At 58.2% G+C, this 23,393-nt stretch overlaps 1 protein-coding gene across 3 annotated transcripts in view; it reads left to right on the top strand.

The window, feature by feature from the left end:
* TOM1 (target of myb1 membrane trafficking protein) overlaps window positions 1-21,035 on the top strand; it is a 38,591-nt gene extending 17,556 nt beyond the window's left edge. The window contains exons 3-16 of one of the 3 annotated variants that reach the window (XM_020883910.2): window positions 2,297-2,375; window positions 3,514-3,663; window positions 3,942-4,076; window positions 4,186-4,332; window positions 7,403-7,519; window positions 9,741-9,874; window positions 11,613-11,646; window positions 12,041-12,134; window positions 12,758-12,878; window positions 15,344-15,419; window positions 17,775-17,828; window positions 19,023-19,082; window positions 20,010-20,049; window positions 20,129-21,035. In XM_020883910.2, coding sequence (XP_020739569.1) covers window positions 2,297-2,375; window positions 3,514-3,663; window positions 3,942-4,076; window positions 4,186-4,332; window positions 7,403-7,519; window positions 9,741-9,874; window positions 11,613-11,646; window positions 12,041-12,134; window positions 12,758-12,878; window positions 15,344-15,419; window positions 17,775-17,828; window positions 19,023-19,082; window positions 20,010-20,049; window positions 20,129-20,283 — 1,396 coding nt within the window. In that variant the 3' untranslated portion in view covers window positions 20,284-21,035. The remainder of the gene's footprint in view (window positions 1-2,296; window positions 2,376-3,513; window positions 3,664-3,941; window positions 4,077-4,185; window positions 4,333-7,402; window positions 7,520-9,740; window positions 9,875-11,612; window positions 11,647-12,040; window positions 12,135-12,757; window positions 12,879-15,343; window positions 15,420-17,774; window positions 17,829-19,022; window positions 19,083-20,009; window positions 20,050-20,128) is intronic. The other 2 variants (XM_020883911.2, XM_020883912.2) reach the window with 2 other exon arrangements.
* Window positions 21,036-23,393: the final 2,358 nt, after the last annotated feature.

Here is a 23,393-nt window from a genome sequence, read left to right as displayed (position 1 = left end):
CTGCATGCCATGGGCGGGACTGTACATCAGGGATGCCTAGCTTCCCCTGTAAGCAGGGACAGACTTTTGTTTCCTTAAGATCTGAAAGCAGCACGGAAGGTCGGGATCACAGGGGGGCCAGTGAGTGTGCAGCGGAACCGAGAGAGGCTGGGCAGAGTTAGTGTTTCTGGAGCGTGGGGCACAGTCTGGAGCGTGGGGCACAGCCTCCTGCTCAGGGTCTGGGCGTCCCAGGGAAGCACGTGGTGTGGGGGAGGTGTCGTGGTCCCAGCTCCTGGGCTCTGACTAGCGTTGCTCATGGGCGTGTGACCTTTGGGCAAATCACTGTATACTTCCCCAGGTCTTTGTCTTCAGAGACAAAGCTCTTTTCTGTCCAAGGCCCTGAGGGGAACAGAGAAGGGGACAGGGTTACTGTCCTCAGGAAAAACCAGGGATGAGGTGGGAGGGGTGTGATGACCACCACCGGAGGAGCTACCAGAGGAGGCCTCTGTCTGGAAAATGAGGCTTGGCAGTTGTAGCAGGCTCTCAGCACTCCCCCCTGTTTCTCCCTGTGGTGGTCCAGTTGCCCGGTGAGGGCTCCCTCACCATGTGGAGGGAGCAGATGGGCAGCACCCACCTCGGAGCCAAGAAGGCTGTGGGCCTCTGCGGCACACGGTCAGGGCCAGTCAGGAGCGCTCAGTGGCTGCCAGAGCCTTCCACTTCCCCGGCCATGGGCCCTGGGCTCGCCAAGGTGCTGGGAGGGGACACACCCGCCTGCATCTGGACTCCTCTAAGTGTGGAGGAGAGGGGTGGGCAGGTGGCAGGTCTACCGAGAGAAAGGACTGAGGCAGAAAACCTCACAGAGCCCGGTGGTGAATTTTGGGGCTGGAGATCACTGCCATGTCCTTAGAGAAGCTAGTCCCCATCTCGCAGTACACATTGGCGGAACTGGGGTCATACTTGTTCAGCTGCTGTTGATGTGAGTACCTCCTGAGTTCCAGGCTCTGCGCAAGGCCCAGGGGATCCAGCAGTGAGCGGGGCAGATGTGACCCTTGACCTCACTGAGCTTGTCATCTAAGCCTTTGTCTCTTGTCTGTTGCCACCTTGGGTTGCGGCCTTCTTGTCATCCCCTTTGTGCCCTGGCGGGGAACTAAACCCGCGGGCCCGTAGACTAGGACTAGACCCGCAGGCCCGTAACCGCAGGACCCGGGCCAGAGCTGCTGGTTCCCGGCGCTGCGCCCCTTCTCTGCTCACTCGATAAGAAGTGGAAACTCGCCCCTTCAGAGCGCTGACGTGGCCACAGGTGAGCAGCCAAGCCAGGAACAGAAACCAGCTTCTCCCAGGCTGGAGCCCCAAGGGCAGCTGAGGAGCTGCCCCAGGGCATTGGGTTGGGAACTGCCCTCACACCCCAGGGGCAGGGTCCCTCCCCGGCCGGGGCCGTGTGGTCCTTCACCCCGGGTCACCTATGTCACCACCGCCCCCCACGCAGGTCTGTTCCCAGGAAGCCTTGGCTGCCCCCTTCTCTCCTGTCAGGGAGCCCCCGTCAGGGTTCCCGACTCTCCTACATGGCGTTTGGTGGATCTGGCACTGACAGCCCCCTCCCACCCTCGCCAGCCTAGAAGTGTTGCTTGAGCTCCTGCAGCACGCCGGGCTCTGGAAGGGCAAAGTGTCAGAGGAGAATGCTGTGCCCACCCCCGGCCTCTAGGGGGCGTCCTCTCTAGCCAGGCAGCACCTGGGGGCAAATGCAGCTGGGAGATGAGGACTGGGAAAGGGTCATGAATCGGCAGGATTTCAGCTGGGCTTTTTTTACTCAGTAGGTGTGCAAGCTGTGGGCCACAGAGGCTTTTAGGTCGGAGCAGCCCAGGCAGTGTGGATCTCCCCTGCGCAGGGCTGAGGGACAGAGACACAGGGGTGAGGTGTGGGGACAGCTGTGGGGTTGCAGGTGGAGCAGAGGGAGCAGCTGCCACGCTCCCCTCCCCACTGTGACCACAGGCCTCGCCAGCCCCTCCCTCACCTGCCCCACACGTGGTGGCCTTTCACCTCCTCCCCGCTTGGGCCTGGTCCAGACTGCCGCCTCTACTACCTGAACCACTTCCCCCACTCCTTGCGGCTGACACCATCCCACCCTTCACGCTCAGCTGCAGGCCTCGGAGAAGGAGGAGGCTTCCCTGGCTCCCACACCCACCCACCCACCCCGCCCCCTAGGTAAATGAGAGCCGTTCCCATCTCCCAGCTCCTCCTGATGTTAGGCACGCAGCCTCCCTGTTGGATAAGGAGGTTGTGATCCTCCACCCATCCTTCCTTTTGTCCGTCTGCCCAGTCCCAAAGATGCCTTCCGAGCCGTGAAGAAGAGAATCGTGGGGAACAAGAACTTCCACGAGGTGATGTTAGCTCTCACGGTGAGTGCCCCATCCCTCCATCCATGGGGGACCACAGTCCACCAGGGGCCTGGCGGGACTCCCAGCCATCCTGGGGCCCCTCTTCCAGGTGGTGGCAGTTTAGTCACTAAGTCATGCCCAGCTTTTATGACCCCATGCACTGTAGCCTGCCAGGCTCCTCTGTCCGTGGAATTCTCCAGGCAAGAATACTAGAGTGGGCTACCATTTCCTTCTCCAAGGGATTTTCCCAACCCAGGAATTGAACCCAGGTTCCCTGTACTGCAGGCAGATTTTTTACTGGCCAAGCTATGGGGCTATGGGCAAAGCACTGGCCTGTCTACACAGCTGGCCAACACAGAGTGACAAGAGAGGCTATTTGGAAAAGCTCTCTCCAGCCTGCTGGTGTGGAGAACAGACACAGCGGGGCCCTGGAGGGCCCATCGTGGAGCACATGGGCAGAGGGCCTGCCCAGTGACACAGAAGCTCAGTGCACACAGGCCTCTGAGGGGCAGTGCCCAAGCTGAGTTCCCATCGACACTTGGACTAATTGGCCCTGAAAAATGAACAAAATGCAAGTGTCAGAGGCCAAGGCCAGTCCTTGCCCACAGTAGGGCAGGACAGACATGAGCTGGCAGCCTGGCAGTCAGGATGGGTTTGGCTGGGGAGTGGGGTTGGGAGGGCGCTGTCTCTGCCTCCCCCAAGCAGTACTTACATCTGGATTAATCCACTAAACTGAAAGTCAGAGGCAGCTCCTGCCAGGAAGTGGAGTCAGGAGTGGGGAGGGAAGTTGAACACCTTTTTCCCAGGCCGCAGGGTCACCATTTCAGTGAAAGTTCTCTGCTTTCCACCTGGAGAGCCACCTCCCTCTAGATTGTGTTCAGCTCAGAGACGGCCTCAAGACAGGATTCTGTGGGCACCAAGGCCACTCAGCCTGGGACCTCCAGCCAGTACTCAGCCCTCTGCCCACCCCAGGCTCACCCCCAAGCCACCCAGCCCCTGAATCCAACATCATCCCTGCTCCTCCATGTTCTGGGTCTCACTTTAGAAAACCGCACCCTCTGCTGGGTCTCTATGCTGGGGCATGGGTTGGGGGTGAGGGTGGGGTCCTGAGTGCTCCCCCTCCTCTGCCGGGTGCTCATGGGCACCACACGGCATCCAGGTCTTGGAAACCTGCGTCAAGAACTGTGGGCACCGCTTCCACGTGCTGGTGGCCAGCCAGGACTTTGTGGAGGGTGTGCTAGTGAGGACCATCCTGCCCAAAAACAACCCGCCCACCATCGTGCACGACAAGGTGCTTACCCTCATCCAGGTGAGTGCGGGCAGCCCGGGGCAGGTCGGGGGAAGGCGCCCCCCTCAGTGCTGCTGCTTGTCTGTCCACTTCGGTTTCTCTCACTGGGGCTGTCTTGCTCATCTGCAGACAGGACTTCTGAATGAGGGAGCCTGGTTGGCAGAGGCCTGGCTGCCCGGATGATGCTGCCAAAGGACCAGCAAGTCCAGGAGGGAATTTCTGCTCCCTGGGGGTGGCAGGCAGGCTTGCAGAGGAGCCACTGAGCAGTGGTTGTCAACCCTGTCCCTTTGTCCCCTCAGTCCTGGGCTGACGCGTTCCGCAGCTCGCCCGACTTGACTGGTGTGGTGGCTGTCTACGAGGATCTGCGGAGGAAGGGCCTGGAGTTCCCCATGACTGACCTGGACATGCTGTCGCCCATCCACACGCCCCAGAGGGTGAGGGGCAGTGGCAGGGATGGCGGGGGTCACCCCAGGGGGGTTCTTCGGCTGTTTCCTGGGGGGCCCTGACCTTCCAGCCTTGCTGATTCAGCCTGTTGCCTTCTAGACCGTGTTCAACTCAGAGACACAGTCAGGACAGAATTCCATGGGCACTGACACCAGCCACCGAGGGGACTCCAACCAACACACCACACCCCTGCCCACCTCGGCCCTACTCCCCAGCGACACACCCATAACGCCAACCCCTGAGCAGGTAATCAAACCTGGGTCGCAGCCATGCAGGTCAGGCCGTAGGCCCTGCACCTCCCTGCACATTAGGGAGGGGGCCCTGTCAGTGTGGAAGTACTCCACCCAGTCCTCAGGCAGCCCCACAGGGGCTCACTATTTGGGAGATGAGGCTCAGAGAGGTCAATTAACTTGCCCAGAGCCACACAGCCCAGTGAAGACAGGGCCAGGATTCAAGCCCAAGTCTGTGACTCCAGGCAGACTCTGCCCTGCACCCAGGCCCCTCTCCAGACTGTACCCTTTGTGGAGCCTTATGGGCAATGCCAGGAAGAGGAAAGACTCAGCAGACAGCCCCTCATCCACCGCAGCTCCATTCCCTGCTAGGGTTTGCTCAGGTGCTCACATAAGATTTCATTTGAATAGAGGTTCTCACTAAGATAATGGTTCTCAAACATCTGCACAGAAAAATGTTAAGTCCTTATCTCACACCATGATACTTCCCACACCCTAAATTGGGGTTGTGTGTGGCGTAAGATCCTGGAGGCCAGTCCTAGGCAGGGTTTTCTGGCGCCCCACAAGTAACTTTGCAGGATTTCCTTCTTCAGACCGTGCCGCTTGTCCCTGCTGCCCCTGAGGCCAGTGCCATTGATTCTGTCCTGTGAGGGACATCCACAGCCATGTCCAGCAGCTCTGGGTGTTTGGTCAGTTTAGTTGTGGATGGGAGTCGGTCATGGCCTGTGCACCGTGGGTATCACTTCTGAGGTGTTTTACAAATGTCTACAGTATTGTTTAGCCTCAGAAACAAATAAGCTTATCAATAGCCTTCACACCCAAACCTATTTAATTCTGTACTTCTATCAAGTTATGAAGTCAATCCCCAGAGTTACAAATATTACTAGAAAAGTTTTCCTAATAAATAATAGGCCCAATAATAAAATGTGCATAAAAGTTTTAAAATCACCCTGTGATCCAAAACTGACCTCAGTTCAGTTCGGTCGCTCAGTCATGTCCGACTCTTTGCGACCCCATGGACTGCAGCACACCAGGCCTCCCTGTCCATCACCAACTCCCGGAGTCCACTCAGACTCATGTCCATTGAGTCAGTGATGCTATCCAACCATCCCATCCTATGTCGTCCCCTTCTCCTCCTGCCTTCAGTCTTTCCCAGCATCAGGGTCTTTTCAAATGAGTTAATTCTTCACATCAGGTGGCCAAAGTAATGGCATTTGAGCTTCAGCATCAGTCCTTCTAATGAATATTCAGGACTGATTTCCTTTCGGATGGACTGGTTGGATCTCCTTGCAGTCCAAGAGACTCTCAGGAGTCTTCTCCAACACCACAGTTCAACTCAGCTTTCTTTATAGTCCAACTGTCACATCCATACATGACCACTGGAAAAACCATAGCCTCGACTAGACGGACCTTTGTTGGCAAAGTAATGTCTCTGCTTTTTAATATGCTGTCTAGGTTGGTCATAACTTTTCTTCTAAGGAGCAAGCATCTTTTAATTTCATGGCTGCAGTCACCATTTGCAGTGATTTTGGAGCCCCAAAAAATAAAGTCAGCCACTGTTTCCACTGTTTCCCCATCTATTTGCCATGAAGTGATGGGACCAGATGCCATGATCTTAGTTTTCTGAATATTGAGCTTTAAGCCAACTTTTTCACTCTCCTCTTTCACTTTCATCAAGAGGCTCTTTAGTTCTTCTTTGCTTTCTGCCATATGGATGGTATCATCTGCTTATCTGAGGTTATTGATATTTCTCCCAGCAGTCTTGATTCTACCTTGTGCTTCATCCAGCCCATCATTTCTCATGATGTACTCTGCATATAAGTTAAATAAGCAGGGTGACAAAACTGATCTTGCCTGGTTATAATTTTAACCAGTTTGCCTGTAGTCTGGCCTCTGTGTAGATTAAGACTGATTATGTCCAGTGGAAGAAGGTCTTTGCTAAACAAGACTGAGTAGTCTATTTAATTTCAGAAGGCCCTTCAGTCTTTTGTGACATGTTGATGTAACTCCCAGACTCCTTGTAATTAGGTCCCATCTGACCCAGACATACAGGGTTTGTGATCAGTCGTTTTTCCACTTGCTTCTACCAAGAGCCTTCATTAAACAGGCCAGATGTACCAAACATTTCACAGGTCTGGAAGGTGCTGGCAGACTGCTGTAGACTGTGTCTGCAGGCCCACTTCTTCATCTATAACGGGTGGGAGTAGTGATACCTGTCTCATGAGACTGTGGTCAGGGTTAACTAGCAACATACGATAAATGCTTATCACTTAGAGGTGATCAGAATGGCAACTGCCTTCACAGGCACCGTGAATTTATATGATAACACTTGTATTCTGAAATCAACTGGGTCACCCAATTAAGAATACATCCAGCATTTCCCAAAATGTAGGCCACTAAATCTTAGACTCATGAGACAGCCCCTGATCAAAGGGTTCACAAACCAGGTCATGTTTGGCAACATCCACAAGGGTCCCTTCCTGGACATTCACAGTGTCCACGTTGTCAATGAGGACACGAGACACCCTGCAGAGCCCACGGTGTGAGATGCTCCACCAGGGCCCTTCCATCACCTCACCTGGGTGCTGAGACTCTGCGACTCAATGTGCAGCTGTTTCCCAAGCCAGGACTGGGACCCTGATTGTTGAGAATCTTCTCACGTGCATATTCAGGTGGGGGGGTGGCACTGGGACTTAACACTCGGTAGAATTTGGGACACCAGAGCAGGCCGGAGCAAGACAGAACCCCGTCCTAGGAGGACGGCCTCCCTCCTCTCCCCTCGGGGGAATTGCCCTTCAGGGCCTCGTTAGGCGCTGGCACCCATGAGATGCTGGAGCACTCAGCTTCTTTCCTCCTGGCCTCTCCCTGCTCCGGGCACCTCAGCGTGGAGATGGTAACGGTTGGTAGCACCTCTGTAAGCGGGTTGGTGGGGGTGGGAACAAGCCCCCCTCAGGCCTCCTGGCACAAGGCTGTGGCCCAGGAGCCTGGAGAACGTGTCGGCAGGTTGGGCTAATGGTGCCAGGCTCTGGGAGGGGCAGCAGCTCCGGACCCTAGCCTCACTCAGCAAGACCGACCGTGTGTTCCAGATTGGGAAGCTTCGCAGCGAGCTGGAGATGGTGAGCGGAAATGTGAGGGTGATGTCAGAGATGCTGACGGAGCTGGTGCCCACCCAGACAGAGCCAGCGGACCTGGAGCTACTACAGGTGAGTGGTGGGCTCAGCCTCTCCGCTCCTCACCCGCAAGGCAGTTTCCATGGCGACTCTGGGCTCCTGGGTCACAGTGGGAGAGGTTAAAACCAGGGCCTTCGGGCTCCATCAGATTGGAACTCAGCTTCTACTACTTGATGGTGTGAACAGTAAAGCCCCTGTTGTCTCAGTTTCCTCATATGTAAGATTGCTTTTATGGCACCCATTTCGCGTGAGAATTAAATAAGGCTTTGCATGTAAACCCCCCTTCCTATGCCTGGTTCCAAATAGCTCCCAAATAGTGTCTTAAGGAAGGCTGGAAGGTGAGGTTTCCATCCATCAGGAGAGGAAGCCTAGCAGGCAGGCGTGAGCTGGGATCTACAGGCCAGGGCTCCCGTATGTCAGGTGATATCCCCAGGGTCCCACCCTCAGCTGGGCATGAAGGGGCTGTATGTGGGAAAAGGCACCCTCCCCATGGAGGTCATCCCTGGGGACCCCTGAGGCCCAGGAGTCACCTGAACCTGTGAGGGGACAGAGGGCTTGATGTGATCAACTCACTTGGTGACTTTCCTGCTGGACCCTCACATTTCTGGTGGGCAGAGCTGGGTCATCTCTCTGTCCCCGGGCCCAGCTGAGTTGTATGGCCCTTACCTTAGTGCAGGAGCCGGGGGGAGGAGTGCAGTCGGAGTCTCAGCATTGAGTGAACCCACAAACATGAGGAGTAAATGACAAAAGCCTGAGTGAGTTGGGAAGCAACAGGATTACTGTAGTGCAGTTAATTTCAGATGTCTTATGCCAGGGCTATGCGGGTGTGAGTGATTCTGTGGCCTCGGGAGGCTGGCTGGCAGGCCCAGGTGACCCTCGAACAACTGACACGTGCTGAGCATGTCCCATGTGCCAGGTTCTGATGTGGATACGTGATACAGGTTCACTCACTTAATCCTCCCCTTTCCTCCCATAAGGTAGGTGCTCTTACTGTCTCCATGTCCCAGGCAGCAAACTGCTGAGACAAAGAGATATCATGGGACATGCCCAGGGTCACAGAGCTGGTCATCAGCAGAGCTGGGGTATGAACTCAGGGCCCTGGCTTCAATTGCTGCTCTTCCGCTCTTGAGAGGGGCAGGCGAGGAAGTGGGGACAAAGGCGCAGTGTACTTCGTCATGGGGGGAGGAGAGGGGAGGCCCATCGGATGCTGGAAGGAGTCCGGGCTGCCCTGCCCCACGCTCAGCGGGGGGAAGAAATTCCGGGAGAGGGTCTAAGCTGGGGAGGGGCAACAGGGTCTTCAAAGAACCAAAGTCAGTGGTCTTCATGATGCCAGGAGGAAAGTCTGGCTCGTGGCTAAGTCCACAGTGCCCAACAGCTGTTTGCTGAGACCTCAAGACTCTAACCTGGGTCCCCGTCCACCCGGTGGTGGGCCCCTGAGGAAGGAAGCGCTCAGTCCTACAAATGAAAAGCCTGTGATTGCTGCAGCTTCTAAATTTTTTTTTCTTTTTCCCAAACAAGCTTAAATACCTAACACTAACTGATTAAAAGTCAGTCAGTGACCTGGTGACTAAATGCAGTGTGGGACTATGGAACAGAGGGGAAAAGGACATTAGTGGAAAAGCTAGTGAAACCTGAGTCAAGCCTGTAGTTTAGTTAATAGCAGTGTACTCATGTTAAGGTCTTAGTTTTGACAACACTAAGTTTGACAGAACTAAGGTAAGGAGAGGCTGGGTGAAGGGTTTACAGGAACCCCTGTGCTCTCTCGCCTTGGGAACTTTTCTGCATATTTAAAATTATTCCAAAATAAAAGGCATTAAAAAAATAAATGAGAGTAATGAGGCAGAATTTCAGAATCGGGGTTTGTGGATAATAGTTGGATCATCCAGTTCATTTTTTATGCTTTGGTCACAAAAAACCTGAGTGCCCCCTGAGAAGTGGCAGGTGTTCCAGCTCACCAGCTCGACCCCTTGCCACCTCACCAGCTCGACCTCTCCCCATTTGGAGGTGGTGGCAGGAGCTCTGTCGACAGAGCCAGGTTAAACCCACAGCACAGCTCCCGTTTGTCTCGTCCCATGTGCTCCCCATTTAGAAATGAGACGCCGGTGCTCGTCTGTAGAGCCCCAAAAGCTGTTCCCTGCAGCCTCAAGTCCAGTGCGGGGACCGCTGCTTCTCCATGGCGCGCCCAGGGCTGGGCGTCCGGAAGGGACGGCCTCGCTCCGCATGGCCATGGTTGTCTCTCTTCCTTCCCTGGTAGGAGCTCAACCGGACGTGCCGCGCCATGCAGCAGCGGGTCCTGGAGCTCATCCCCCGCATTGCCAACGAGCAGCTTACCGAGGAGCTGCTCATCGTCAATGACAATCTCAACAACGTCTTCCTGCGCCACGAACGGTAGCCCCGCGTCTGGCCCGCCAACCCACCCTCTCCTCTGTTCACACCCTCTGACCTTTCATCTCCCTCAAACACCAGGCCAGCCACCCAGAGCACACTCTCAACTGTTTTCATCCAGCGCAGGCCACAGTGCCCACCCTCCCCCAGCCCCTCCTCTCCTGTCACCTCTGTGCCTGCATCCCGCCTCCAGGCTGGCGTCAGCAGTGGCTGAGCGCGTGCGCCCACAGCCAAACAGGCCTGTGCCGCCCCTGCGCCCCCACCCCCACCCTGCCCCCAACTGCCTGGCTCTGGGGCCTTGGACAAGTGACGACTTAATTAGGGCTCCTTGATTGCAAACTCGGTAAGCGCTTCTGGCTAACTTAAGCAGAAAAGTCATTAGGAGAACAGCCTTTGTTGAATGGGTAGCTTTCAGAGCCCAGAGAAGAATACAACAGTGAGCCCTCCCAAGGGGGCAGAAGGGCAGATGCCAGGGTGGCTCAAGGGTTTTGGGACAATAATGCCTGGACCGTGATCCCAGGGTGTCACCCTGAATACATGGGCTCCAAACACTTGCCCACTTGGGGGGTATCATTCTGTCTAAGAGTCAGCACCCCGGGAGGCACTCCGATTGGCTCAGCTTCCTCGTGCCCACAGGAGTGGGAGGGGAGAGGCCCCCTTGATCCTGGCAGTCTCATCAGGGTCGTGGGAAATGGGAAGCAGTTCCCCAGAGGAGCATGTAGGGGCTGGGCCTGCAGAGACGGCACACCGCCACTCTCCTGTCTGTACAGCGAAGCTATGATCCCTTGTAGGTACCCGACAGGCCGTGCAGTTATTCCTGTAAGGGCCTCGGCAGGCAGGCTGACTGCACAGGCTGCTAATTATGCCTGCTGCCTCCGGCTCCCAGTTCATTTCATATGTTTATCCATCCGCAGACACTTGCTCAGTGATTCTGAATCAGGCGAAGGGGATGGGGCTGCAACAGATAACATCCGCCCAGCCTTTTCTGCTCATTAGACCAGTGGAGCCAAGAGCCCCTGCCACTAGGGGTGTGGGCTGGGGGTGGCCCATGGGCCCAATCTCAAGGTGACCAGGACCCCTCTGACACCCACTCATCGGACCTCATATTTGGTTGTTTCTGGTTTATAATCACTCCTCAGTGTCTTTGCTTGATCCTCACACCTGGGAGGCAGGTTGCACTGTCACCCCCTTGTTAATTGTTCAGAGGTGATGTAATTAAGCTGGGGTCACACAGTGAGGGACAGAACCAGGACACTAGCCGATCCCAGACCGAGGTCTTTAGCCCACCCAGCAGCAACTTGGCCTGTCTAGGGTGGTTTAAGTGTCTCCGTGAAGTAGTGTAAGAGATACGTGTCCTCCTTAACACCACTTTAGACACTTACCACATGCACAGAAGTATGTTACCAAACAAGGTCCAAAAAAATCCACACCTTTGCTATGTGCGTGCACACCTTTTCCTTTTCCTCTCTAGTCTGTGCCTGTTGTTTGTTTAATGCTGGTTGTAGCTAAGGTAACTAGATAATTGGTCATCTAATTGGGACACTTGCTAGTGAAAGAGGCACCCTGCTAATACTCCCCTAGAGCATAAACTGGATCGTCCAGGGCAAACCTGACCAGTCATCACCCTGTTTGTGACCCATTTCGTGGGTTTTCGAGACCTGCAGTGGGCAAAGCTCTGGCCTGGCTGTGCTGAGGACCCTCTTAGTCTGTCTCCTTGACCCAGGTCTTTTCTGTCCCATAGGTTTGAACGCCTCCGAACAGGCCAGACCACCAAGGTAAGAGGCAGCTTCTCCATATTTATGACAGGAAGGGCTGCGCCCACCTCCCTCCCCCGGTATCCTGGCTAGAATGTGTCTTTTTAGCCAGGCTCTTAGAGGAGGCTCCTTCTAAGTGTTTTTGTCCCTGTCCCTTTAGGGTAAACAAGGTTCTGCCAGCAGCTGATGCCCCAGGGCCTTGTGAACCTCCCATCAGGTCCAGCTGAGCTATAGGCCAAGGGGAGGAAGAAAGACTCCCTGACTCCCAGTCATAGCTGCTGGGGGTGAGGAGGGGAGGAGGGAGCCTAATGACCCACCCTCAGGCAAAGAATGCGGGTGCCAGTGCTTCAGGGAAGAAGGGAATGAGGCTGCAGCTCTGGCCAGAGGGTGACGGTGGCCTCTCCCCTCCCCACAGGCCCCAGGTGAGGCCGAGGCGGCCCCTGACCTGATCGACATGGGCCCTGACCCTGTAGCCGCCGGCAGCCTCTCGTCCCAGCTGGCAGAAATGAGTAAGTGCGGCGCTGGGGGCTCTGGCCGGGGCACATCACATAGCATGGGCACCCCTGCAGCTCTTGGGGTGCCCTCTCATTACACAGCTGGAGCTGGAGTGCCCGCAGCAGAGTGTCAGCCCCCACTTCCCCTGGGTCCCCTGCTAAATCTTGCTGCACAGCTGGGACAAATCATGGGGGACTCTCCCTCACAGCCCCACAGCTGCTGAGCCTGCTTAGATCTGAGAAACCCCACTGTTGTGTGATTGCCCGTGGATCATCTGGTGAACTTGGAAACGTCACGTGGACACCCTGTGCCCCTTTTCTCCTGAATAAGCTTATGTACAGAGCGGGCTTAGACCAGGCCAGGCCCAGGATGGGCTCCTGGTACACGTCAGCCATCAGCACTGTCACTTAATCTGTTATCGGCTGCCTGCTCAGAAGTAACAGAGAGAGAAGGTGAGGTGCCCGGTGTCCCTCAGCCAGCAGGTGGCCTGTCCCATCCGTATGCCCCACCCTGCCCCCACTCCAAGTTGCCCAGCTTCTCCAGAACCAACCTGGGCCTGGCAGGAAGCAGCTCAGCCACAACTCAGTGTCCACGGACAGCCAGGCAGACCCTTCATGCGGTCTTTCTGTCCCCACAGACCTGGGCTCCAGCAGCGTGAGGGCTGGCCTGCAGTCTCTGGAGGCCTCTGGCCGGCTGGAAGACGAGTTTGACATGTTTGCGCTAACACGGGGCAGCTCACTGGCTGACCAACGCAAAGAGTAAGTGCTGAAGCCCACCCTGGGCCCCTGCGGTTTGGGTCACCTGCTGTCAGCGGGGGCCTCTCTCCAGGTCCTGAGTTCGCTGTGTGGGTGGGCACACCAGCCCCACCTGCACCCCTTCAGGATGGCAGAGTTCTTCCCCCCAAGTTAGCCCTACACAGCCTGGGGTGGGTGAGGGAGGGACGCCCGTCGGGTGATGACCAGCTTGGTCCCAGAATCTCACACAAGCCGAGCAGATGAGGAAACAGCGGCTCTGAGCGGCTAGTCATTTGCCCCAGCTGAGTCTGCTGATGTTTGACAGCGTTGGGAACCCCAGACTGTCTGGTTCTGAAACAGCGTCTCCAACCCAGCCCAGCTCCCCACTGCACTGTACACCGTGTACCAAGCCCTCAGGGCTCGTCCAGTGCTTTCTGCTGTTCTGTAACCAGCCTTAATTTCCAGAGAAGTTGCATTATCCCACTCAAGTCTGCCTACCCTGCCCTCGAGCTGGGGCTCTATGCTTCCCAGGACTGTCCATTTTCAGGGAGATGCTTTTTGGCAGCGGAGGCCACGTGGCCAAGTGTCCACTAGGCCAGCTTCCCAGGACCGGCTCCATACAGGCTGGTCAGGGGACAGGGTTTGCTTGGGGCTGTTATCAGCCTTTTGCTTGTAACCCCGGGGTAACCAGGATGGACTAAGGGGACCTCTCGGCAGGCTCCATTCTGGCCCCCTTGGGGACTGTTGAGGGGCCTCCAGAGGGCCCGGGGTCCCCCATCCACACTGGCCAGAGAAACCTGACGGGCTGTAGCCAGCTTGGCTCATAGGGCTGCTCACAGCCCCACCCCCTGGCCGACCAGCCCTGCACTGTGAGCCGAACCGGGAGTCTGGGGCGGGGTCTGTCTTCCCAAGCCTAGGTGCTCTGGGCCCAGCGGCTCACTGTCACCTTGGAGGTAGGGGCGTGGTGAGGCTGCTGTGTGACTGGAGGCTAATGAGTCTGGTGGGACTTGCCACCAGAAGGGCGGCCTGCCTGAGAGCCCCGGCCTGGCTGAGGTTTGCCGCTGTACTGTCCCTACTCTGGGGGGCCCTGAAGGCCAGAGAAAAGCACCCTGAGCTTGCTTTCAAGAGCCTGCAGTCTCTTGGGGGTGGGAGGTAGCCTGCCTGTGGATCACTGCATGCAGTGCTAGGCTGTGGATCAGCTCATGCAAAGGGTCAGAGGCAGGGGTAGCGTGAGACACCCAGTTTTCTGGTTGGCCCCAGCCCCCTTGTGTGGTGAGCCGTGTGACAGGGTTAACTCGTCGATTCCCACGCCCTCCTGGTTACCTCCATTCTTCAGAGAGTCTGCCTGAGAATTTGGGGGTTTATTCTAGAGGCCCCTTTAAGTGCCAGCCTACCCAGTCCCCAGGGAGGCAGGTTGGCACTATCAGAGCTACGTGTGCTGTGCTTGCGCTGGCCCAGCCCAGCTCCAGCAGAGTGTGAGGTGCTCCCCACCCGCCCCGTCTGGAGGAAGACCCCTCCTCCCTAACGGCACAGGGCCTTCCTTTGAGGCTGGAATCCCAAGAGTCTCATGTGACCCAGGGACTTCCTGATGGTCCAGTGATTGACTCCACACTTCCAATGCAGAGGGCACAGGTTCGATGCGTTGTCAGGAAACTAGATCCCACATATCACGGCATGACCACCAGAAGAAAAAAAGACTGACCCAGTCTCACCTTCTCTCTGCCGGCAGTTCAGGGCAAGAATGACAGCTCTTCCCAAGCAGCAGGGCCACGTCCCCAAGGCCTCCCTGGATGCCCTCCCTGTAGCAGCCAGAGAGACACCAGCCCCCTTGTTAGCACGGACTTTCCTCCCGCTCCCCCTGAGCCTTCACTGGAGACACAGCAGACACCTCCCTCCCCATCCTCCTCTGCCCACTGTACCCACTGAGGGTACAGTGTCCTCTGCATTTCCTCCCAGTCACCGCGGCTGGCACCCCCGAGTACATGCAGAATCCTCACCCACTGTCTGCAGGTTTGTTTTCAGCTGCAGAGTGGGGTTCCCCCATTCACATGCAGCCTTCACAGAACCACAGATTCTGAAATTATGCAGTGGGGGCTGCTCTGGAGAGGGTCTAGATACGATCTCTCCATGACCATGGGGTCTGGGACGCTGTGCTCATCCCTGTAGTGCGGCCAGATTCAGGAATAGGAGGTTGGTGATCTTGGTCTCTGACCCCCAACACCTTCCCTTGCTTCTCCAGCCTTGCTCTGCCTGTCATGCAGGTCACATGTTCCCAGGTTCCAAAGGCAGGAAAGGAGACTCTTTCCTCCATCCCCAGGCAGGCCTGCAGATTGGTGCCCCTCCGGGGACCCCTGCCTAGGCACCTCCCAAGTCCACAGAGGATGTGGGTCCAGCCCTTGCCCACCCAACCCCCTCCCTCCTCACGTTGGCTGGCATGTCTGGTACAGTGAGGGTGGCAGGTAATGGCCACCGTGGCCTCTGTATTTCAGGGTAAAATATGAAGCCCCTCAAGCAACAGATGGCCTGGCTGGAGCCCTGGATGCCCGGCAGCAGAGCACTGGAGCGGTAAGCAGCGGGGCCCTGCGGCCACCCTGGGGCCTGTCCAGAGGAAGGCTGGGCAGTGCTTGCCTGGTGGTGCCCTTGGTTTATGACAGGAGGCATGAGAGAGTGCATGGGAGGGGCTTGGCACTGACTTGGATCTAAGCTAGTATTCAGCCTCGCTGCCCCTCTAGAGACCTGTTATCTGCAGGCATGTGGACAGAGAGGGGCTGGAGGACAGACCCTGAAACCACAGGGAGGCGCCCAAAGACACCGCTTTTATTCCATGTAACTGCTGGCGTGTGTGTCGTGAAAGTCACTTGCCACAGTGAGCACACTCTGCCAGCCACTTGCCCCCTTGTCAGGAGCTCCGAGGATAGCTTCTGTGCCTTTGAATCTGTTTCTGGATGCCTTTCAGGCAGAGAAAGGTGGTTAGGACATTCAGGACCTGGGTACCAGAGAGGCAGGTGCAGTGAACAGCGGGGCCAAGGAGGGGGTTGGTCACAGCACAGGGCTTCAGAGTGCAGGTGGGACTGGGCCCTGGGAGGTGAAGCCTGAGGGGCAACTGGGAGGACTGGCTTCTCCTGCCTGAGGTGGGAGCCCTGGGCAGTCTGGAGCAAGGGTTGAAAGGGGGACGTTTATCTGGCTTCATTTTAGGAGGACCCAGCCTGGAAGCTGGGAGAGCAGTCAGGAGGCTGTGTCCTGTCCTCTGGAGTGGGCAGGGGGGCGCAGGAGATGCAGGTGGGGTTCCCAGATGCATCCCCAGTGTCCCAGGAGTCATTGCCAAGTCAGAACAGGGCAGGACCAGTGAGTGGCTCAGATGCCCCCTTAGGTGTGTTGTAGATCTGCCACCACGCGGAGTGCCCCGAGTCTCAGAACCTCCCACCTGCACCCTGTGTCCCCTGCTGAGTGAGCATTCTGTGTCCTCCACCTACTAAGTCATCACACAAACTCTGAAGGTGTCCCCTTTGCAGATGAGAAAGCCAGGCCTCAGAGAGGGGTGAGTGAAACCACAGATCTCACATCCTCCGCACAGTGCCTGGCATGCAGTGAAACGTTTTAACTTCAGCACTGCAGTGTGGTCGTCCTCACTTACAGAGGAGACACCGGGGCTTAGAATTAAGGTCGCTCGCCCACGCTCTCACAGCCGTTGGTCTGTCCAGCATGGAAACCGGCGCTGGCAATGAGAGCCCCAGACGACTTGCAGAACTCCACGGAACAGGGTTGCTCCAATGCTCAACCTTCCTTTTCCATGGGCCATCACTCTGGCTCCAAGAATCCAGATGAGTCCGGACAGTTGGGGAGCACTTCCCTCCCCCGCCACCTGGCCTCCCGTGGGCAGAGACTGACCTCACAGCACTGTGCCTTCCTGTTGTAGAACTGGGGTGATGGGGGACAGATGTCACCTGCTAGGGGCACAGAGCAGCTCAGGGACTTGACGAGCACTGGGACGAGGTCTCCTGGCTGCTGCCCCACCTGCCATCAGCCTTGGGGCGGAAACGCACACACCTCTGCCTACAGAAAAGCAGATGCTGACAAGTTCATCTTTGATGACTTGAGAGATTTAAGTGAGTTCCACCAATCAGGTTATAACTTCCTCCAAAGGAAATCATGAATCAGGTCATAAACATCTGCTCCTGAGATGCTCAGATCTGGCTGAGGGCTAAGGCTTTCTCCCTCTCAGCTGTCAAAACATGATTTGACAAAACATGTCAAAACAGGCAGCGAAGTACAGAAAAGAATCAAGTGCGAACCCTATAGGTGATCGGCTGGTGTTTGCCCCCAGGGGTTGATGAGTCCTGGGAGGTGAGGATGCTGGATGGTCTGTGCCAGGCCCCAGGCTGGGTTTGTCTGACTTGGGAAGACGATCACGGGGTGATGGGCCAGGAGCCAGGACCCTAGGCTTCCTCCACCATCCGTCTTCTCTGGGGTCCTGGGCATCTCCTGTTTGCCCATTGACAAACATGAGGGGAAACAGGTACAGCAGTGCTCCTGACACTGGGTGCCCGTCAGAAACCCCTGAGAGCCAGTGGGGGGCTGCCTACTCCATCCTAGGATTGCTCAGCACACCCCCCGGGACCTGTGGGGTGAAAGTAGGGAGGGAGGCTTTGCCCCACTCATCCAGGACTCTGGGGTCCCCACGGGGAGACACCTTTCCTGTTCCCTTTGCCCAGCCACCACATCTACACAAACATGGGCGTGTACACACACACACACACACACACACACACACACATACACATACATACATACATACACACATACACACATACATACATATACAGGCTCTTGAGGCAGTAGCAGGCCTGTGCTGGAAGAGGCTGCCAGTACACCAGTGGCCTAGCCTCCCCACCACCCTCAGCGCAACCCTCTCTCACCCAGATGGGAGGCGGCAGTGAGAAGAGCCTCAGTGACTGGATGGTGAGACAAGGCATGGTGAGGAGGGGCCAGGCGCGCTCTCAGGGGGCCTGCCCAGGTGGTGCCGGCATCACAAGAGGAGCGTGGGGTCGGCCGAGGGCCTGCGGGCCCCACCCGGCGCCCAGCACGGTCCCGCTCCCTCTGCTGTTGCTTCCATGGCCCCTTGGTGCTGCCTCGGAGCTAGGCCTGGGCAGTGCCTCTGGCAGCTGGGGGGTGCCCGGGGCGCGTCTGGGTCTGGGCCGAGTGCCGGCAGAGGGAGCTGGAGGGTGCAGCCCAGAGAACTTGCTGCTGCTGCTGGTGCTGCTGGGAAGTCAGCTCTGCCGCTTCTCTGGTGCCCCCGCCCCCTCCGGGGTCTCGGTGCTGAGGACGGAGCTTGGGGCCTGGGCTGGCTTTGGTTGGAGAAGGACTCGCTCTCCCTGTTTCTCAGAGTAGCTGAGTGGTAGCTCACATTTCCCGAGCGTGCCCTGTGCCGGGCGCGGTGCTGCCCTCTTTACCTCCCTCGTCCCTTTAATCCTCACAGCGACCTGGACTTGGACGGTAGGTACTGTCATCCTGTCTAACGGCAGACAGCCGTGAGGGTGAGAGGAGCTAAGTCACCTGCTCCAAGTGCAGGGGCCCAGCCGGCTTCCGGTCTCTCTGACTCCAGAGTCTGGCCCATAACCTCTGGATTCTTCAGACGTTTTTCAAGGGGGAAGACCCCACACCAGCCCTCAGCCCCGCCCTGTGCAGGGCTGTGTGGCAGTCACAGTGACACATCGCCTCTGGATCCACTAGCCTGGCCTCCTCTGGTCGTCTCGGCCCCTGCCTCCTCACTGGCCCTCCTCTGCCCACTTCCACCAGGAACTCTGAGTCTGCGGAGGCTTGTGGGGACAACCCGCAACCATGCCCCTGCCCCAGCCTTGCTGGCTGGCTGCCCACTTCCTGGGCTTAGAATAATCTCGTGTCAGCTGTTAGGAGTCCCTGTCCATCCCCTGCTTGGCCTGCTGGCCCGCATCCCCCTCGCCCACAGGCTGGCACAACGGGCAGAACTCAGGGAGACCTCAGAGTCCCAGGGAGCTGGGCCGGAGCCGTCTTGGAGGGACTGCCCTGAGGGGGCCGGGCAGGTCAACTGGCCCTGTCCCAGGAGTGAGGGGCTCGGGCTGGGTGCCTCCCCCGGGGCCAGAGCTGGTGAGGGGCCCTGCCCTCCCGCCTCACCCCTGCCCTCCCCTCCAGATCCCTGTCACCCAGGCCTGCCTCATGGAGGACATCGAGAAGTGGCTGTCCACAGACGTGGTGAGTGGGGTCCACTCCTCCCCACCTCACCTGGGGCCCCCATTTTCCCATGAGGAAGTGACCGGTGGGGGGGGGGGCAGGGGAGCAGGGTTAGTGTCCTCTCCCCTGCCGCTTCCCCAGTACTTCGCCTTAGAGGGGGGCCCAGCGCACTCCTCGAAGCCTCTGGGGCCTCCCCTTGCCCGAGCCTGCTGCCCACATGAAGGCCCACTGTGGGCAAGACAGGCCAGCCGAGGGCAGCAGGGATGTGAGAGGTCTGAGCTCAGCACCTGCGGTAGCTCAGGGAGTGGTGCCCAGAGGGAGCCGCACTATGCAGAGCGGAGACTGATGGGCAGCTGTCAGGGGTGCTGTGCCAGGAGATGGGGGCCCGGCCTCCTCCAGAGTCCCCAGTGTGCAGGAGGGGCAGTCAGTCCAGGCCCCCTTCCAGGTTTCTTCCCCAGCCTCTGCCAGCCCACCCCCTATTCTGAGCACCCAAGGACCAAGTGCCTGGGCACTTCCTGGCTCCAAGGCCGCCTTCTGCAAGTGGCCGAGACCGTCTTTCTGCCCAGGGTCCATCCGTTCTGCCTCGTGGGTGAAGGCTCACCCCCTGCCCGGCCCCTCATTAAGCATGTGTAGCTGACACAGGCTTGGGTGTCAGCCTCTCCACTATGGGCAAGTCTTCCCATCCCTTTGGACACTGGAAGGGCAGGAACTAGTGCCCTCAAGGGCACCACACCCTGCATCTGGCACTTTTCCAGAAGTCCTCTGCTTTAGCTTGCCAACAACCCCATGAGTGTCCCCAGGCAGAGAATTGAGGCTCGGAGGAGTCAAGTGACACCCAAGGCCCTGTGGCTCAGAAAGTGGTGGGGCCGAGGTCTGGACCCTCTGGGTCAGCAGCTGAGCCATGCCCCGCCGTGCCCGCAGCTAACCTCCCTCCTTCTGCCTTGTCAGGGGAATGACGTGGAGGAGCCCAAAGGCGTCACCAGTGAAGGTAGTAGACCCTGGCCCTGCCCACCCTTCCCCAGCTCTGGCCTCAGAGCCCAGCCCCAGCCTCCCTCTCGTTGCTCTAGAATTCGACAAGTTCCTGGAAGAACGTGCCAAAGTGGCCGATCGTTTGCCCAACCTCTCCAGTCCCTCCACCGAGGGGCCCCCAGGCCCCCCACCTGGCAGTGCCCCGAGAAAGAAGACCCAGGAGAAAGACGACGACATGCTGTTTGCCTTATGAGTGTGGGGCCTGGCGCCCTGCTGCCCGAGCCCCGGCTGCTCCCACATCCCGTGGCGGGGGCCTGTCCCTCCTTTGGTGTTAAGGCTGCTTGGGGGTGGCTTGTCACATGCGTCCTTCTCTTCACCTTGAGGTTGGGGCCGTGCTGCCTGGGAGTGTGGGAGGCAGCTGGATGAACTAGGGGAGTGAGTCAGTTCTACTTTGGGGCCCTGGACACTCATGCCTCCCCTCCCACCCCCACCAACCACTGCGACTTTGCTGAGGACAGGAAGGCCCCGGGCTGGAGAGGCTGGTCGCTTGGTGGCCCAACGTGACTCCCCTTGTCCTGGGTGATCCCCTCCCAGGACCCGCCCCCAGAGGAGCCCTCTTCAGAGCCCACATGGCCTGTCGAAGCCTGGCCAGAGGCTAGAGACAGCAGAAGTCTGTCGCAGCTTCAGGCCCATTCCCCAGTGCCTGCCTTGGAGCCTGAAGGGTTGGCCAGCTGCTGAAGGCAGGGCCTGTGGCTCTCTACTGAGAGCGCACTGTCCAGATAAGCTGCATGTGATGGGGGGAGACCTCACCAGCCCCAGGCCGCCAGGGGACTTCCGGCAATGCCTGTGGCTCCTGGGACCCCTGTGACCTCCACTGCCTTGCCCTCCTTCTTCTGTTCCTCCCTTGCAGGGCTCCGCCGGGCACTGGGCCCCCACCTGTCAGTTGATCCTCTTGACTGGGAGAGGTGCCTTTCGTATCCCCAATAAAGGTAGAAGAGCACCCTACTAGAAGTGTTCAGTCTCCAGCAGGAAGCTACTTGGCCTCACCAGGGGCAGGGGCTCGGCTGGGCTGGGCTGGGCTGGGCTGAGGGCCGCCCACGAGACCGACATCTGCAGATGGGGTAGGTGCCGTGGCAGGACTGGGCACCCCGCCACACCTCGCACCAGCACAGGCTCCGCCACTCGTTTGCTGCCAGGCGGCCCCATTACTGTCTGCATCCTCAGGCCAGCCCCTGCCCAGCAGCTGGAGTTCTGTGATCCCAGAGACAGAACAGGTGTGGGTGTGGCGGGGCACTGAGCCTGCAGGGAGGACACAGCCATCCTGTCCAAGGCCCCGGTGTCAGGCTCTCCGTGAGCTCATGGCATCGAATCCACAACCCTGGGTGGAGCAAAGTTGCATCTCCATTTTCAGAGGCTGAGTCTGAGTCAGTGAGTCCTGTGAGCCACCCCAGATGCACTTGTTTATCAGGTGCTGGGCACTTCCTCATGCACATCAGCACATCATCCCCATTTTTCAGATGGCAACACTGAGGCTTAGTGTGGAGGCCTTGGCCCATGGCTCAGGAGCTGGGCCACAGGTCAGGTGCTGGTGTCAGCTCTCATCTCCGTGGCAGCTCAGGTGCCCTGGTCTCAGAGTACAGCCTTTTCCGGTCTGGAATCTTCACACCAGGCTCCCCGAGAGTCACTGCTTGAGGCACGTGGGAGCCCCCACCCAGCAGCCCCTCAGTGGTGGAAGGGAAGGGGGCTGGTGTGGAGCTGGAACAGTTGACCTGCCTGAAAGGTCAGCCCGTGGAGGAGAGCAGCAGTCGGAATGCCTGGGACTGGGGCCTCAGCAGCCCCCATCTCCCGAGAGCAGCAGGTGGGCTGTGTGTTCTGAGGCGTGGCCTGGGGCCAGGCGCCAGGAGGCCCCGCCCACCACGCGCTCCATGAGGAGCTGGGGCCAGGGGAGTAGCTGCAAAGCAGGTACATGAGACCAAAGGCTTGCCCATCCCCCAGGCAGGGAGGAGGAGGCTCATCATCCAGGCCTCGGTTCGGAGTGTGACGAGAAGCCAGCCTGGGGAAAGACGGCTGAATGTGACCTCTGACCTGTCTCCCCAACCTGAACCACCTTTCTCTCCCCACAGCCCCCTGGGGAGCAGCTGTGTCCCTGTCCCTGGGCAACCAGTGTCAGCCTGGTCTGACAACTTTTTAGAAGATGCAGGCGCCCACCCTTCAGTCACACCAAGCTTAGCTGGTCTGAAGATTCCCTCCTGCATCCTGCATAAATCACCTGTGTCCGCCCAGGTAGTGGGAAGGCTCTGGTTCTCACAAGATGAATATTAAGCGTCTCCCGGACGCGGTCCAGCCATGCCTGGCTGCTTGGCAGTGACCCCCGTGCCAGCCCTGCCCGAGGATGGTCAGACAGAATGGGGGAGCAGCCAGAGTCAGTGTTCCATGCTGTCCCACGGTCCCCAGCACCTCTCCATCTCCTCCTGCCTCAGGTCACATGGAGGTGGCCGGGTGCTGGGGGCCGCAGCCTGGCTCACTAGGCTGCCAGCCCCCGCCAGCACTCAGGACAGCAGACGCCTTCCAGAGACCCCTTCCTGGGCTGTTCTGGCCAGTGGTCAGCAGCAGGGCACCAGACCTCCAGCCTCTGGGGTTGTAGCTGAATTCTATGTGGGAGAAGCCCCAAAGCACCTGCGTTTTGTGACCATCTTTTTCATAATACCCACGTGTATCATGAGGTTGGGAGCTTCTGGTGGTCAGATAAAAGGACTGTGGTGATAATAGGTGGGTTACCCCCACCCTTGGCCTGGCTGGATGGCTGCCAGGCACGCTGACACAGACGGTGGGGCAAGCTACGTGCTGAGTTCCGGCAGGTGTCGCGCCTGCTCACTGAGCCTCCAGGCCTCTGATCCGGGTCCCCCGGAGACTGGGGCTCCTTCCCTGCAGCCCCCCAGCTCTCGCCACCCCACATTCCTGCTGTGGCCCCCTCCCCCGCCCCCGCCTGGGCCTTTCCACACCTCACCACGGTCCTGTGGAGTCAGTGAGCCAGGAGGGAAGGGTGGGACCCGGTGCTCTGGGCGCTGTTGCCTCTGCTCCTCTCTGCCCCCTGCTCCTCCAGGTGAGTGACAGCGAGCCTGGAAACCCTCAGTGCGGGCTCCAGGGGCTCATGGCCTGTGCATGGCTAAAGTTGCCTGTTCCTTCCTGCGTGTGGGTACCCCCAGAGTGCCAGTGGCGCACCAGATGTGGTTCTGTGTACTGAGAACCCAGAGGCGAATGTGCCAGGCCCAGTGGGCCCCGTGGGAGGGCGGGGGGCAGTAGACACAGGTGTAAGTTCCACACGAACCACCTGCTGTGACGTGAAGAAAGTAGAGGCTGATG

This window comes from Odocoileus virginianus, chromosome 23 (genome assembly GCF_023699985.2).
Source record: "Odocoileus virginianus isolate 20LAN1187 ecotype Illinois chromosome 23, Ovbor_1.2, whole genome shotgun sequence".
NCBI classification, from domain to species: Eukaryota; Metazoa; Chordata; class Mammalia; order Artiodactyla; family Cervidae; genus Odocoileus; species Odocoileus virginianus.
This window is presented reverse-complemented; position numbering and strand designations above follow the sequence as displayed.